The sequence below is a fragment of the Dipodomys merriami genome, unplaced genomic scaffold, assembly GCF_024711535.1.
Source record: "Dipodomys merriami isolate MVZ:Mamm:240054 unplaced genomic scaffold, mDipMer1.0.p SCAF_57, whole genome shotgun sequence".
Taxonomy (NCBI): Eukaryota; Metazoa; Chordata; class Mammalia; order Rodentia; family Heteromyidae; genus Dipodomys; species Dipodomys merriami.
Window position 1 is genome coordinate 3,675,904 of NW_027206146.1, and position 17,481 is coordinate 3,693,384.

The 17,481-nt window shown below is 43.1% G+C and overlaps 1 protein-coding gene across 1 annotated transcript; it reads right to left on the reverse strand.

Moving 5' to 3' along the window:
- Positions 1-6,438: 6,438 nt before the first annotated feature.
- LOC138812435 (vomeronasal type-1 receptor 4-like) lies at positions 6,439-7,362 on the reverse strand. The gene has a single exon (XM_070000380.1). The coding sequence runs from the start codon at positions 7,360-7,362 to the stop codon at positions 6,439-6,441; it is 924 nt and encodes a 307-aa protein (XP_069856481.1).
- Between the last annotated feature and the right edge of the window lie 10,119 nt (positions 7,363-17,481).

Genomic DNA, 17,481 nt, shown 5'->3' on the forward strand with positions numbered 1-17,481 from the left:
CATGCTGCCTGCTGTGGCAGAGCTGGCCAAGGACCCGAGCTGCCTGTGGAGGCCCTACTGTTCACATCCTCCTATTATTCATATCCTCCTACTGCTCAAGTCCTCTTACAGTTCACTGAACCACACCCCTGCCCTGGGAAAATCATCCATGTTTTTTTGATGAGCACATAGCATTGTCTCAAAGCCTGGGTTTCCCATTGGGTATGGCAAGCATTCCCAAGGCTGTGTATTAAACTCTGGTACTGGCTGCTGGACCTCAGCTCATCAGCTGAGAGAGAGCACTCTACCACCTGAGCCACAGCCTCACTTCTGGTTTTCTGGTGGTTTATTGGAGATAAGAGTGTCATGGACTTTCCTGCCCTGGTTGGCTTTGAACCATGATCCTCATAAATCAGCCTTCTGAGTAGCTAGGATGACAATAGTGAGCCATTGGCACGCGGCTAGATTTTTGTCTTTTAAAGTCTGGATTCTACCAGAGAAAAACAGATTTACATTTCTTGTCTGGCCTGTTTTCCTTCCCAAGATGTATGATTAATTCCAGTTCCATCCATTTTCCTGCAGTTGCCATGCTTTGTTCTTCATGGAAAGTTGTTTTTTAGGAGAACAGACAAATATACAAGAGAGAAAGGAGTAGACGGCAATAGATAGTATATTAAATATTTGGAGCTACTTGGTGGTGGGGAATTGATATACAACATAAAGCTGACAGTATTTTCCTGATCTGTATACACCTGCCTGAACTGTAAAGCAGTGACCCGGCTCTACCCTGTGCCTGTCAGCCAGGAGGGAGAGCTGGCCTGGCCCAGTTATAAACCAACACTGCATAGAGATGACACTTCACCAGCCAAGACTGAAAACTGAAAGTTCAGGGTGGAAAACTGTCCCAAGCAAATGGGAACTGACGTGAAAGGAAACCCCAGTTGCTTGTCCCACGAGAGCAGGAGAGACATCAAACCCAAGCCAGGTTGATGAGATAAAGACTGTCACCCTCTGCTGACAGCGAGCCAGCACATAGATGCCTACTGCTGCCCCGGTTTCATGAACTAGTACAACTGGATGCCATGGACCCGTAAGTCCATACCAAGTTAGAATGTTAGAATGTTGACCCCCCTCTCATCAAGTGATAGGCTGTCAAGCCCAAAGTCAGCCATAAGACTTAAGGATCAAATGAAGGAACAAGTTTACAAAATGAAAAATCAAAGCCATACCACAACTTTCCAGAACCTCTGGGATGCAGCAAAAGCTTCTCTGAGGGAATTTACAGCTGTTGGGCCTGGCATGAAAAAAGTCAGGTGTTTCAAATGTCATCAACGATGAAGCACAGTCTAAAAGCAAACCCAGAACAGTGGATAGAGAGATAATCATAAAAATCAGGATAGAGCCAGCCTGACACTGATGGCTGCTCACCACTAATCAGAGCTACTCCAGAAGCTCAGATCTGAGGATTATGGTTCAAAGTCAGCAGAAAAGTCCACCAGGCTCATTTTCTATTTATTGTGTGTGTGTGTCCTGTCGTGGAGCCTGAACTCTAGGCCTGGGCGCTGTCCCTCAGCTCTTCAGCTCAAAGCTAGTGCTCTACCACTTGAGCCACAGCGCCACTTCTGGCTTTTTTCTTTTTGCTTATATGCTGCTGTGGAATCAAACCCAGGGCCTCATGCATGCAAGGCAAGAGCTCTACCACTAAGCCACTTCCCAGCCCCACAAGGCTCATTTTCAATAAAGTATCCCCAGAATGTACAAAGCAGAGCTGTGGCTCAAGTGGTAGCGCACTAGCCTGGAGCTAAATAAGCTTAGCAACAGTGCCCAGGCCCTGAGTTCAAGCCCTAGGACAGGCACACACATAAACACACACACACACACACACACACACACACACACACACACACACACACACACACACAAATAAGGGTAAAAATGAAAAAAAAGGAGATTAAATGAACAATGTAAAAAAAATCAGTGAAAGAAGAGGAGGCCTGGGGGCTCACGCATGTAATCCTAGCTACTCTGCAGGCTGAGATCTGAAGATCATGGTTCAAAGCCAGCCGAGGCAGAAAAGTTCATGAGACTCATCTCACCAGAAAACTGGAAGTGGCAACTATGGCTCAAGTGATAGAGTGCCTGCCTTGAGCTGAAGAGCTAAGGGACAGTGCCCGGGCCCAGAGTTCAAGCTTCAGGACAGACAAAAAAAAAAAAAAAAACAGTGAAGGTAAGAAGTTTTCTTGATAACTAAGACTGACAAGCCTTCATCCAAGAAAAGTGAAGGCATCAACTAAGAAAACTAGAATATCATAAGTTTAAATTCAAATTGTCACTGGGGAATATGTTAGAAAATTAGTCAAACACATTAGAAAACATACAAGGAATAGATTCAGTCTTTGTATGTTGGACCCATCCTGTTTGATCCAACGTGACTTTAATCACCTAACTTAATTGTAATCAAGCAGTATAATGATTCAGTGATGAGATACACCAGGTGTTCAGAGTTACCACAAATGTCCCTCAGACAGGTTCAAAAACTAGGAAAGGAAGAAGACTACCAAACTCCCTCTCATACCAAAATGAGAACAGACTAGAGACAAGATTAGACACCTATTTCCTTGAAGAGCACAGATGTAAAATATTTCATAACATACCTACAAGTAATTTCAACAATGCATTGAAAGATCATGCACCATGCCCACATTGCATTCCACCCATAATTGCAAGTGTAGCTCAACCAGTCCTGGACAATTTGAAGAGTAAGACATTGGACACCTGTGGCTTGCACTTGTCATCCTAGCGACTGAGTTTGAGATCTGAGGATCACAGTTCAAAGCCAGCCTGGGCAGAAAAGTCCAGGAGGCTCTTCAATTCCCTACCAGAACACTGGATGTGGCACTAAGCTCCAAGTAGTAGAGTGAGAGCCATGAGGAAAAGAGCTTAGGGACAACACCCAGGCCCTGAGTTCAAGCCCCAATACTGATTCCCTCCCCCCCAAAAGTCATTATACCAAGGATCCATCTGCTTTAAAGGTTTTACCACTAACCCATTATCAGATGTAAGAAGTGAGTAGTTAGGTATTTTAATGAAGTAGAAGCAATGGGAATGTAGATACAGTCCGGCCGGGACCTGACAAGGCAAGGTGTGTGCAGTGTGCAATAGTGGCCACCATCATGCCAGGACTTGGGTGTGACCCAGGAACAGAAGTCAGATGGCACCTGTCCTAGGCATCAGTCAATAGTTACTCCCAGATCTGACATGGCATGAGTGCTTCCCCCCCAAACCTCCCCAGGACTTTCTTGGCCCTTCTGGATTCTGCTGTTTTGATTGCAATGGAAGATGATTCACCAGGCTGGTGGTTTTGTGAGGATGGCCACCACATTGTGGCCTGCTCTACCAGCAGGAGGTGCACAAGGGGTGGCCCAGAGCCCCCAAGCTAAGGATGCATGGTGTGGGGGAGGAGCTGTCCTCCCAGCCAGTTCACACGCTGAGTTGCACCTTTGTGTCACAACCCATTTTTCCTGAAAGGCTTTGTCTGAAGCTTCAAGTCATCCCCACGAGTGAGAGGTGAGCGTGTCTCATTCCTCCTTCATATTGAGCAGAGTCACCAGATGCTGCTGTGAATGAAGCCAAGTCAGGAGCTGCATGTGAGCTCTGGCCAGCAGGTGTGCAGCAGGGGAGCAGTAGTCAGGGGTCCGGCCACAGCATGGCCAGGACACAGGAGACTGGAAAGGAATTCATACAAGATGGTGGTGCAGAACTGAGGGTGCACAGGAAGAAAGGAGACACAGATGGAGAAAGACGTCCTGAAAGTGCGAACTCTCCAGAAGTAACAAGTCCAGGCAGGGCTGCATGTCAGCGTGACAACAGGCGGCTGTGCTTCCAGTGGACTGCCTGGGTGCGTGGGGTGCAGAGCCTAACCTTGAGCTGAAGAGCTGAGGGACAGCGCCTAGGCCCAGAGTTCAAGCCATATGGCCGGCCAAAAAAAAAAAAAAAAGAGGAAAATCATGTGGAGCATTGCTGAGTGCTGTAGGGGAGGGGAAGCTCGGCGCATGGGCTGTCTTGGATTTGGATCATGCTCAAGACACAGTGTGAGATGCCTGGAGGGTGCAGTGCTCCTGGGGACCAGGTGTGGAGAGGGGGTGGGGTGGGGGCAGGGAAAACCTGCGTCCCCTCAGAAGGCAGGGAGCTGGTGGAGGACACGCGCTGCACCTAGGTCAGGAGGCTAAGTCCACATCCACACTCTCCAAGGTGACACAGATGGGGAGGACCTCTGAGGACAGGAACACCAGGGGTCAGGAGAGGACCAGGTGTGTGTGAGGTTAATGATGACACCACACAGGTCCCCAAGGAGACCAGAGCACGCCTGTGCTGGGTGGAATGACTTTGGGCTGGATTAAGGGCATGGGGCAGGTACAGAATCTGGCTAAAGCCAGTGTGGAGAGAGGGAGTGCAGGGATGGCAGGGCCTGTGGTTCAAGTCTTTCTGTGGTGGGGTGGCTATGGGAACTTCAGGATCAGGAGGAGGCACCTGGCTCAGAGCCCACAGTCCACTCAACACCCGGCATAGTCTCTGGATGGTTCCTGGAGGCAGGCCTGCTATCTGCTTGCTTTCCTTTTCTGTGCAGGTCCTAGGACTTGAACTCAGGGCCTGGGGCCTGTGCCTGAGCTTTTGTGCTCAGGGCTGGTGACTGTCCCTGGGACATCAGTGCTACTTCCAGCTTGCTGTCACCCTGCAATTTATTCCAGAGAAGAAAAGGGTGGAGGTGGAGAACCCGGGTCGGAGGGCCCTGCCTGTCATTCAGCACAGCAGCCCTGACCTGCACCCCAGAGACTGTGATAAAGTGATCTCATAACAAGGGATATGAGGATCACTGCAGGAAATGTCACAATAGACAAGCAAGGGACTTTCTCAAAGAGCCTTCGTGTTTTAAAAACAACTTTACATTTAAAAATGTGCTTTTCAAAGTACACTTAATGTCATTGTTGAATTAGCAGAGAGTCTAGAGATATGTAACATAGACCGCCAAGGAAAATAAAGAGTTGTGAAAATAAATTATGTGGAAGAAATAAGCACAGACAAGATTAAAGGAGTAACTGTGAGGAAAGAGCCTTGATGTTTGTGGTCAGAGCTACACAAGCAGGACTCCCTTCCTTCCTTGCTTCCTTTCTTCTTCCTTCCTTCCTTCCTTGCTTGCTTGCTTCCCTCCTTCCTTCCTTCCTTCTTTGCTGGCTTTCCATCTCTCTTCTCTGTCTGTCTCTGTCTGTCTGTATGTCTGTGTCTGTGATTCTCTCTTTCCTTCTTTGTGCCAGGACTGAGGCTTGAACTCTGGGCCTCCGTTATGTCCCTGGGATGATTTTGCTCAAGGCTAGCTCTCTTCAACTTCACCCACAGCACCACTTCCATCTTTTTTTCTTTTTTTCTTCTTTTCTTTTTTTTTTATTATTGTGAACATACTGTACGGAGGGGTTACAATTGCATGGGCAAGATAATGAGTACATTTCCTATCAAGAATTGTAGCCTCCTCCTTTGTTCTTTTTTATGTTTGTTAGTGGTTTATTGGAGATGGGAGTCTAGACTGGCTTTGAACTGTGATCCTTAGATCTTGCCTTCTCAGGAACTCAGAACACAGGCATCAACCACCAACACCCAGCTGCTATTTTCTTTTTTTTTATTATTGTGAGAATACCATACAGAAGAGTTACCCTACATTTCTTATCAACCATTGTTGCATCCTCTTTGTTTCCCCTTCCAATCCTTTCCCATACTCTCACCCTCCCCAACCCAATTCCCCTCACCCCCACACCAAAGTTGTAAAGTTCGTTTTACGACATAACGACTTGTATGTCTCATTGTTGCAATAGGTCCACCTGTATCCCTAGTTAAAAGATTTGTTTTTTCCCTTCCCCTCCACAAATTATACCAATATCAAATACAGTGAAAGCATTGGTTATACTGTGGGGGAAGGACATACAAAGCAACATAGAAATCATTTTATAAATATGTTAGAAACAAATGCCAGTTGATATTTTCTTTCCAACTACTTTCTTCTCCAGAACATAAAGGGCTTTAGGAATGATTTGCTTCATTGCATAGGGAACTATTAAAGAAAGAAAGAAAAAAATCAAAGACTCAAAATGGAATTAGGAACACATGTTAGGTGAGTTTAACCAGTTTATCTTGAATTTGACACGACTACCAATTAATGGGGCAGATTCTCTGGAAGAATTTGACGTGACCTAATAAGCATTATTAAAAAATCTAACATTTCCACTTTCATATAATTTTGTGGGCCAGCAAAATAGAGACAGATGAACACACACACAGATACATAACACACAAATGCCCAGGTGTGGCCATGTGTGCACACCTCTATCTCTCAGCAGATGACTTTTATCTAGGTGTGGAAATTGTTGAATGGCCAAGCAAAGCTCAGCAGAGATGCAAGCTTGTTGGTCCTCAGGGGAGGACCACTTTCTTCTTTGTGCAGGTGAAGATGAGGCTGAAGGGAGTTGAGTGTCTGCTCATGAGCAGGAAAGGGCTGAGGGCTGGGAAACAGCCCATAGCAAACACCGAGATATGGTGCATCACAGGGCTGGTGTTGTAAATCACAGACGAGCAAATCTGAAAGATGCAGGACATGGTATAAAAGGAGACAAAGGCGCTCATCACGAGGAGGATGCTTATGGTAGCTCTGGACTCCAGAGAGGCTCGGGTGGAGACACTGATCCTCTGGATGTGTCGCATTCTCTGCTTGTGTCTGTACAGGACAAAAAGCATGAAGCTGCTGGCCCAGAGCATGAGCCCCAGACACAGAACATTAGGACCTGAGAGTATGGCCATGTGCAACACATCAGCAGCTAGATCGTGACGCACTGCAGAACAGTATCCATAGGCCTTTAAGTTCGTCATGTTGTGCGTTTTGGGTCCGGTCGTGTACATAAGACAAACAATGTTCACCAGGAGGGAGACCCCCCAGCTGAAGTAGATGGTGGAGACAATGTGCTTGTGGGCTCTCCCCTTCAGCCTTGCCCACCTGGAGTCCCCCTGACTGATGCTAACAGCAAGGAAGAGGCTCAGGGAGCAAGTGCTACTGATCGACACCCCCCTGCCCACACGGTGAAGATAGAAGACGATTTTGCACCCCACATCATTAAAGAAAATTTTCCAGCCCAAAGCCACCATGGTTTGGGGAAAACCTCTACACAGAAGACATAGGAAGTTGGCTACAATTAAGTGCATAAGAATCAAGTCTGTGGCTCTCATCCTGTTCCCCATGCAGGACAGGAATAGATAATGGGAGAGAAGAGATAAATTACCCACAAACCCAACCACAGTTTGGCCTAAGAGGATCACCCCCATAGACACATGGGTATCTCCCATCCTATCTGTTCCTTGAGTCTCATCCAGAGGCTCTGGCTTAGGAAACTGAATCAAGCACAGGGCCAAGGGAACTCAACATTCTCCATTCAGCATTCAGACCACTGGAAATACTGTCCTACTATCTCTCATGTATTAGGAAAAATCCAATTCTATTCATCCATCAGAAGAGGAAGATGGCATGTTCAGAGAAATGGGTGAACCTGGAGAAATGGCATTAAAGGAAGGTAAGTCAGGTTCTGAGATGAAGGTGGCTACATTTCTCCTCTGTAGAATCAGATCTAAGATTCTAAACAAGCAAGGCCATAGTGGTACAAACCTGTAATCCTAGCTACACAGGGGCTGAGACCTCGGATTCCCAATTCAAAGCCAGCCCAGAGAAGGAAAGTCTGTGAGACTTCTCTCCAGTTAAGCACCAGCAAACCAGAAGTAGACCTGTGGCTCCAGTGATAGCGGCCTAGCCTTGAGCAAAAAGGGCTCAAGGAACATGGACAAGCCCCAAGTTCAAGCTCTCTGACTGACTAAAGAAAGAAATTTGAAACATGCGTGACACATTCCTGGGTCATAAGCACTTATACCTCAAAACACTGGCTGCGGGACTGGGTCCCCGGTGTCACGCTATCCTCAACATGGAGCCCACATTTCACAGAAGAAATACCAGGAAGATGAACCAGGTCTGCGGTGGGGATAGTGCAGGTGAAGGAGGAGGTGGATGACAGAACGAGAGGGGCAATTTTAGGTTCAAATGCCATTCTAGAGTCACTGATGTGACTCTCAACCCCTGGACAATCAGGATTCCTCCTCACTTGTCATAAACCTGGACAGACTATGTGAGGAAGAAGAAGTGAGGAACCAACAGGGCTTGGGGGTAGGGAGCCTAGAACCCCAGTTCTTTTCACTGTCCTAGCCCATTTCTATCCTTCCCTGTGGCTTAGTTATGCATCCGGGTTCAATCCAGAATCACTGCTCCAAAGGTGATCCCTTACCCAGAGTGTGGAACCTGGGGTCTCTCCTGCAGGCTGTGTCTCTCCAGTGGCAGTGAACACAAGTGCTGGCCTCTTGTCTCAGGATGTGCGTGGCAGGGCGAGTCATTTCTGAGATGCACATGGGCACTTCAGAGCTGCAGAGAGCTCCATAGATAAGGGTCCAGGAGGGAGGCAGCTGAGGTCATCTCCCACGAGAGCAGTTATTTTCCCTACACCTGGGGTAGCAAATCAAGTTCTCAGTAAACTTTTTCTTTTCCCCCATGTGACAATTATCAAGACACTTTTCACTTTCTCGTGGGTGCTTCTCCAGTGGACAGGGGAGTGGTGCAGTCGCTTATCTCTCCTGGAGCCCAGTAGACCAGCAGGAGACACTGAGGCCCAACGCTAGATGATTGTCTGTTAACAACCTCAGACTTGTATAAGCCATGTGTCCCCAAACTTTCTTACCAAAGTGTCCCTTCCGTATTTTTTCCAGTTCTGAGACTTGAACTCAGGGCTTGGGCATTGTTCCTGAGCGGCTTTGGCTCAAGGTAACACTCTACCATTGGCGCCACAACACCACTTCTGGCTTTTTCTTTGTACGTGCTGCTGAGGAATTGAACCCAGGGCTTCATGCATGCTAGGCAAGCACTCTACCACTGAGCCACCTTCCCAGCCCTGCTCATCTCAGTCTGCTTTTGTTTTATCATCATGTATGCTGTTAGAAAAGGAAAATGAAACCTTGTACTGATGCAATCTCAGGAGCCTGATATTAGCGAATCAAGGTTCAAAGCCAACCGGTGAAGAAAGCCCATGAGATTCTTATCTTTACTCTCTGGTGGTAGAGTGCCAGTCTGGTATAAAAGAGCTCAGCAACAGCATACAGTCCCAGAGTTCGAACCCCTGGACTGGCACAAAAAAAGAAAGAAAATAGAATGAGACATTTCTGTACAGGAGTTTCTTTGGCAATAATGGCCAATTTTTTCTTAAAATGTTTTCATCCCTAGAGACCCCATTTGGAGATTAGAGGTAAGCATTTCATGCATATTCCTGAAAGCAGGGTGATCTCTTTTCATGCCTGGTCGTTTCTGAGGAGGTAGCTTCATTCTCTAATTCCCTACTCATTTTCCTGGTTATCACTGATGATTTTGAAGCAGAAATTTGTCACTGTGCTCAGGATAGGATCAGCAACTCCTCACCCTGGGTTTCTGGCCTACCTCATTGCATGTGCCTCCTTTCCTTACCTGGACCCTTCAGGTTTCGCTGACAATTCCTCTGCCCTGTTCTTGTCTGTTTCAAGAACACACATTTGCCTCTCTGTGTCTGACTTCTTGCATTTTCTACAGAGATCTGTGGTTCTACAAATAGGGCAGCTAATGACAGGATTTCCTTCCTGTTCCTGGCCTAGTCGTACTTTGTGATGGAAATAGGCTAGATCTTTTTTGTGTGAATGTGAAACATCTTTTTTATTAAACAGCAAAGCAGAAATGAAACACAATGTTAAATATTCGTAAAGTTAGGTCACAAAAGGGATGCAAGGGGGATGATTGCAGTATGACTATTACATCTTCATATAGTTAAAGTCATTTATGAAATCTTTTTTTTAATTTTAATTTTTATTTTTTGTGAACATACTGTACAGAGGGGTTACAATTACATGGGCAAGATAATGAGTATATTTCTTATCAAGCATTGAAGCCTCCTCCTTTGTTTACCCTTCACATCCCTTCCCGGCCTCCCCCTGGCCCCCCCACAATCACCCCCCTCCCACCCACCCCCACCCACCCACACCAAAGTTGTAAAGTTCGTTTTTGACATGACAACTTGTACTTCTTATAGTTGCATCAGGTCCACCTGTATCCTTAAACGACTTGTTTTTCCCCATCTCCTCCACAAATTATACCGACATCAAATATAGTTAAAGCAGGGGTTATACTGTGGGGGAGGGACATACAAAGCTACAAAGAAATAATCTTATAAATGAGTTAGAAACAAATGCATGAAAGAAAAAAACATTTAAATACATATCTAAGGGTTCATTTTCCTAACATCACTTTATCTGACCTTTCCTGCTTGACTCATACATATACTAGATATTGAAAATTAGGGAAACCATGGGACCTATGTTTCTTTGGGCTTGGCTTACTTCACTTAATATAATTTTTTCCAAGCCTTTCCATTTCCTAACAAATGGGGAAATGTCATTTTTTCTGATGGAGGCATAGAATACCATTGTGGATATATACCACATTTTCTTGATCCATTCATCTACTGAGGGGCATCTGGATTGGTTCCGTATCTTAGCTATGGTAAATAATGCTGCAATAAACATAGTTGTACTGGTACCTTTAGTGTGGTCTTGTTTGTAGACATTTGGGTAAATGCCCAAAGTGGGATTGCTGGGTCATAGGGGAGGTCTACGTGAAGTCTTTTCAGGAAACTCCATACTGTTTCCAAAGTGGTTGAACAAATTTACACTCCCACCAACAATGAAGTAAGCTTCCCTTCTGTCCACATCCCCTCCAGCATCTGATGTTGTTAGAATTCTTGATTATAGTCATTCTAACTAGGGTGAGATGGTATCGCAATGTTGTTTTGATTTGCATTTCTTTTATGGCTAGGGAGGTTGAGCATTTCTTCATGTGTCTATTGGCCATCCTTCTTTCCTCTTCAGAGAAGTTTCTCTTTAAGTCTTTAGCACACTTATTTATTGGGCAGTTGTTTTTTGAGGATTTGTTGTTGGGGGATTTAATTTTTTGAGTTCCAAGTATATTTTAGATATGAGACCCTTGTCCGTTGTATGGCTAGTAAAGATCTTCTCCCAATCTGTGGGCTTTCTATTGATCTTGTTAGCTATGTCCTTTGCCATGCAGAAACTCTGCAATTTCATGCAATCCCATTTCTTCAACCTTTGTTTGATTTGTTGTGTTTCCAGGTCTCTATTCAGAAAATTTCGGCCTGAGCCAAGGAGACCTAGGGTTTCTCCTATTCCATCCTGTAATGTTTTCAGAGTGTCTGCTTTGACTCCAAGGTCTTTGATCCATTTGGAGTTGATTCTGGTGCAGGGTGATATATAAGGATTTAGCTTTAGTTTTCTACATGTAGTTAACCAATTTTGCCAGCACCATTTACTGAAGAGGCTGTCTTTCTTCCATTCTATTATTTTAGCTCCCTTATCGAAGATTAGTTGGCTATAGGTCTGTAGGTTCATTTCTGGGTTTTCAATTCTATTCCATTGGTCCTGAGGTCTGTTCTTATGCCAGGACCAAGCTGTTTTGATTACTATGGCTTTATAGTAGAGTTTGAAATTTGGTATTGATATTCCTCCAGCAGTGTTCTTTCCGTTGAGGAGCATTTTTGCTATTTGGGGTCTTTTATTGTTCCATATTCATTTTTGGATTGCCTCTTCTATTTCCTAGAAGAATGAGGTTGGAATTTTGATAGGTATCTCATTGAATTTGTCGATAGCCTTGGGAAGTATTGCCATTTTCATGATGTTAGTCTTTCCAATCCAGGATCATGGGAGGTTTTGCCATTTTCTAAGTTCTGTTTTGATTTCCTTTTTCAAGATTTTAAAGTTTTCATCATAGAGGTCCTTCACTTCTTTGGTTAAGTTAATTCCTAGGTATTTTATTTATTTGAAGGGCTATTAAAAATGGAGTTACATTCCTAATTTCAGCCACACTTTTCTCATTGTTGGCATACAGAAAAGCCATTGATTTGGGGGGGGTTAATTTTATACCCTGCTATTTTGCCAAAGTTTTGAATCAGCTTGAGTAATTTGGGAGTGAAGTCTATGGGATTCTTTAAATACAAGATCATGTCATCTGCAAAGGGGGAGTGTTTTATTTCTTCTTTCCCTATTGGGATCCCATTTATATTTGCATCTTTTCTTATTGCTGTAGCTAAGCATTCTAATACTAGATTGAAGAGAAGAGGAGTGAGTGGACATCTTTGTGTTGTTCCTGAGTTAAGAGAAAATGGCTTTAGTTTTTCACCATTAAGTATAATGCTGGCTGTAGGTTTGTCATATAAACCTTTATTGTATTGAGGAATGTTCCATGGATTCTTAATTTTTCCAAAACCTACATCATAAAGGGGTGTTGGATCTTGTCCAATGCTTTTTCTACATCTATTGAGATAACCTTGTGGTTCTTATCCTTGCTCCTGTTGATGTGATGAATTATATTAATTGATTTGCATATATTGAGCCAGCTTTGCATCCCTGAAATGAATCCTGTTTGATCGTGGTGCATGATTTTTTGGATGAATTGTTGATTTTTTTTTTTTTACCTGTTGTGAGGCCTGAACTCTGGGCCTGGGTGCTGTCCCTAAGCTCTTCAGCTCAAGGCTAGCACTCTACCACTTGAGCCACAGCACCACTTCCAGCTTTTTCTGCATATGTGGTGCTGAGGAATCGAACCCAGGGCCCCATGCATGCAAGGAAAGCGCTCTACCACTGAGCCACCTTCCCAGCCCTTTTTGGATGAATTGTTGAAGTCGATTGGCCAAATTTTTGTTAAAAGTTTTGCATCAATGTTCAACAAAGAAATGGGTCTATAGTTCTCTTTCTTTGTTGAGTCCCTGCCTGGTTTTGAGTTGAGGGTTAGGATGGCTTTATAGAATGTGTTCGGTAATGAACTTCCTCTTTCAATTTCATTGAAGAGTTGGAGGAGTATTGGTGTGAGCTCTGCTTTGAAGGCCTAGTAGAATTCCACTGTAAAACTACCTGGTCCTGGACTTTTCTTAGCTGGGAGGTCTCTTATTGCTGTTTCTATTTCAATGCTTGATATGGGCCTGTTAAGCTGGTTTAACTCATCTTGGTTTAATTTTGACATGCCAATATTTGCTAGGAAAAGGTCCATTTCTGTCAAGTTCTCAAATTTATTAGCATAAAATTTGGAGAATATTCCCTTAAAATGTTCTGAATCTTGGTTGTTTCCGTGGTGATGTTTCCATTCTCATATCTGAGTTTATTTATTTGGGTGTGATCTCTTCTTTTTCTGATAAGGTTTGCTAAGGGTCTGTCAATTTTGTCAATTTTTTCGAAGAACCAACTTTTTGTTTCGTTGATTCTTTCTATACTTTTTTTTTATTCTAATTCATTTAATTCTGATTTAATTTTAATTATTTCTTTCCATCTACTGGATTGGGGTTTATCTTGCTGCTCTTTTTCAATGAGGTTCAGATGTCTCATTAAATTGTTGGTTTCAGATCTCTCCAATTTGTTGATGTAGGAGCTCAGAGCTATAAACTTGCCTCTGATTACTGCCTTTGCTGTGTCCCAGAGGAGCTGGTACTTTGTGTGTTCATTTTTGTTGAATAGCATGAACATTTGAATTTCCTTTCTAATCTCTTCCATGACCCACTTGAGATACAGTAGTGTGTTGTTCAGCCTCCATGTGTTACCGGACTTTCTTTGGTGGCTTTTGGTGTTGAGTTCTAATTTTATTCCCTTGTGGTCAGAAACAATGCAAGGTATAACTTCAATGTTTCTGAATTTGGACAAGTTTGATTTGTGGCCTAAAATGTGGTCTATTTTAGAAAATGTTCCATGTGCTCCTGAGAAAAGCGTGTATTCTGAAGCTGCTGGGTGAAATATTCGGTAAAAGTCTGTTAAATCTAGTTGATCTAAGCAGCTGTTTAGATCTGTGGTTTCTCTGTTGAGTTTTTGCCGAGTTGATCTATCTACTGGGGAGAATGGTGTGTTAAAATCCCCAACAATTAATGTCTTTGGATCTATATGGGATTTGAGGGAAAGTAGTGTTTCTTGGATAAATTTGGGTGCTCCATTGTTTGGCGAATAGATATTTAGAATTGTAATATCATCCTGAAGGAGAGATCCCTTAATTAGTATGTAGCGACCTTCTTTATCTCTTCTCCCGAATTTTAATTTGAAGTCTATTTTATCTGATATTATTATTGCAACTCCCACCTGTTTATGGGGGCCGTTTGCTTGGTAGATTTTGCTCCAGCCTTTAACATTGAAAATGTGTTTGTTTTTACGTGCAAGATGTGACTCCTGAAGACAGCAGATAGAAGGATCTTGTTTTCTAATCCAACTAGACAGTCTATGTCGCTTAATTGGAGAGTTAAGTCCGTTAATGTTAAGAGATAGGACTGAGAGATATTTGGGAGTTCCTGCCATGTTATCCACCTTCTTGGGGGTTGCGAACACTGGGTTCTTCCTATGGTTCTTGGATTCTCAGTTTGGGTGCAGTTTGTTGGCCTTTATTGTGGTCTTGTTGGTTTTCTATGTGTAGGACATCTTTAAGAATCTTTTGTAGGGCTGGTTTGGTGGAGATGTATTGTTTCAATTTTTCTTTGCTGTGGAAGGTTTTTATTTGGCCTTCAGTTATGAAGGAGAGTTTAGCTGGGTACAGTATTCTTGGTTGATAGTTGTTTGTTTTTAGGGCATGGCATACATCATTCCAGGCTCTTCTTGCTTTGATTGTCTCTGCTGAGAAATCTGAGGTGATTCTAATTGGTTTCCCTTTATAGGTGATTACCCTTTTCTCCCTGACAGCTTTAAGGATCTTTTCCTTGTTCTGAGTTGATCCTGTGTGGATTATAATGTGACGGTGGGATGTCCTATTCTGGTCTGGTCTATTTGGGGTTCCAGAAGCTTCTTGTATCTGAATAGGCCTATCTTTTTGCATGTTTGGGAAGTTCTTTGCTAGGATCCTGTTAAACAAATTTCCTAGACCATTAACTTCTGTTTCTAGGTGCTCCTCTACACCAATTATCCTTAGATTAGGCCTTCTGATGGTGTCTTCCAAGTGTTGAATAGATCTATCATATTTCTTGGACTTGTCTTGGATGGTTGTATGTTCTTTCTCTATAATATCTAGGCTGTCTTCAATCCCAGAGATTCGATCTTCTGTATCGTCTAAACTGCTGTCAAAACTTTCTACTTTGTTTTTTATTTCTTTTCCTTCTAATTGGTCAGCTTTGATGGCTTCAAATCTTTGTTGAAACTTTGTTTTAGATCTTGTATGGACTTCTTTACTTCCTTAATTTGGTGTTCAGTGTTTATTCTCAAATCACTTAGTTGATTGGTTATGGTTTCCTTGGACTCCCATTCCTTCTGTTGGGTTCTATTCAGCATTCCCTTTGTGGTCTCCCTGACTTCCTTCAGCTCTTTGTTAATGGATCCCATGAATGCCTTTAGTGATCTTTGTGTATTCTCATCCTGCCCTCTCAATTCCTGTATTACTCTTTGCTTAGCTTCCTCCCATTCATGCCATTCTTGTAGTTCTCTTTGAGTGTTCTCAGCCTGTTCATGCCATTCCTGCCTTTCTCTTTGAGTATTCTCAAGCTGCTCATGCAAATCCCGTATCAGTTTTTGAGTAGTTTCTTCACACTCATGATATTCCTGTATAAATCTTTGGATTGCCTCCTCTCTCTCCCTATCACACTCATACAGAGTTCTTTGTATATTTTCAATCTTTTCATTTATCATGTTTGCCAGCAGTGTTTGTAGAGCTATTTGGGAACTCTCCTCTGGATTATTCATTATCTGTTCTGTCCCCTGATTATCATGAGTGGCAGTGTAGATACCTGGACTTGCCATTTTTCTTGTGGTTTTCCGGTTTACTCTGCCCATTTGGGATGAAAGTAACACCAGTTTTGTGCTAGAACACTAACTTAAGGCAAGCATCAACCAAAGTCTGAATTTGCACAGTCAATAGTCTGCAGATACAATCTAGTTCAACAGATACCGCTAGTCAACATCAAACAACTTTATATTAATGGCTATGAACCACAAAGAAGAATTCGGTAAACCAGAAATTATTAGGGTTAGGGAGAGATGTGGGTAAAAAATAGGAATAGAGTGTTGTGGGAAGGTACAGGGAGAGTTAACTAAGTCCTAGTCTCAAAGCAGGAAATAGGTTGGATAGGATGAAAGTAGAGAGAGAGAAAACAAGAAGAAAGAGAAAGGAAAAAAAGAGACCAGAAAAAATAGAAAAATAAAAATTATTAATATGCAGATTCGAGAACAAACTATTCAAAGAACATGAATATAATGAGAGAAGGGGAGGGATATAAAGAAGATGTGAAAACCTTAAAAATAAAAATACTTAAAATATTATATAGGTATAAAGAGGTAGTACTGCTATTAAGTCTCAGAAGTTTTGCATTGAGTAATAAATTTGTGGATTATGTGTGTACACAATGGGGGATAGGGTCTAACAGTCAACTACGGGTTTATCTGAGGATGTGCAGAACAACAATTAAGTCCCATAAAGAAAAACAAAGAGAGGAAAAGGTGAGAAGGATACGGAAGAAAGAAAAAAAGATCAGAAGTTCAGTCGAGCTGAGCAAAAACCAAAAAGAAATTAAAAAAAAAAAAAAAAAAAAAAAAAAACAAAGAAAGAAAAACACACACACGCATGTATCCCTAAAATAAAGATTATGAGGGGGAAAAATTGCTAGAAAACAATTTTTTCCAAAAAAGGTAAAAATTAAAAAAAGTTTTAGAAAAGAAAAAAAAATTTTTTGTAAAATGTATTAAAAAGAAGAAGAAGAAGAGGAAAAAAGGGAATAAAAAGTTCTTTGATTTTTTTTGGGAGAGTTGGGAAAAATCCTGTATCTCCCTTGTGTCTGTAATCAGTCTCTGGTGGGAGTCTCTGGTCTGCTTCTGGTCCTGTGGCTTAGTTGGTTTCTTAAATCACTTTGTTTGGACAGGCAGAAAAATGCCCTGCTTTACCCAGGATTTTGCGATCCTCCTCCCAAGTTAGTTCAATGGGACGGGGATATGCTTTGAGTATCACAAAAGAGGGAGATGGCTTTTTCCTCAAGTTTGGAGATGCTGTGATGAGGCTAGGTTCTGGGTAGAGTTGAGGCCTTTCAGCAAACAGTAGCTTTTCCCGAGGGCTAGTTTGTGAGAAACTCACAGAGCCCAGCCTGGAGCCACTCTCTGGGTTTCTGTTTACTGATGTCAAGGCTGCTAAAGGGAGGGGCAGCCTCTGGCTCTGATTACCTGGTGAAGAAAGCCACTCTTAGGGCTGGCGCCCAAACTGGGTGACTTTTCCCTGGGTGGAGCTGAGTCTGGCAGGTCACGCCGTTAAGTTCTTGTGACCTGCTAAATGACCCTAGTTTTATTCCAAGGCCTGAGTTGGAGCTAGCAGCTCCGCTGAGCTTTGTCAGTATCCAA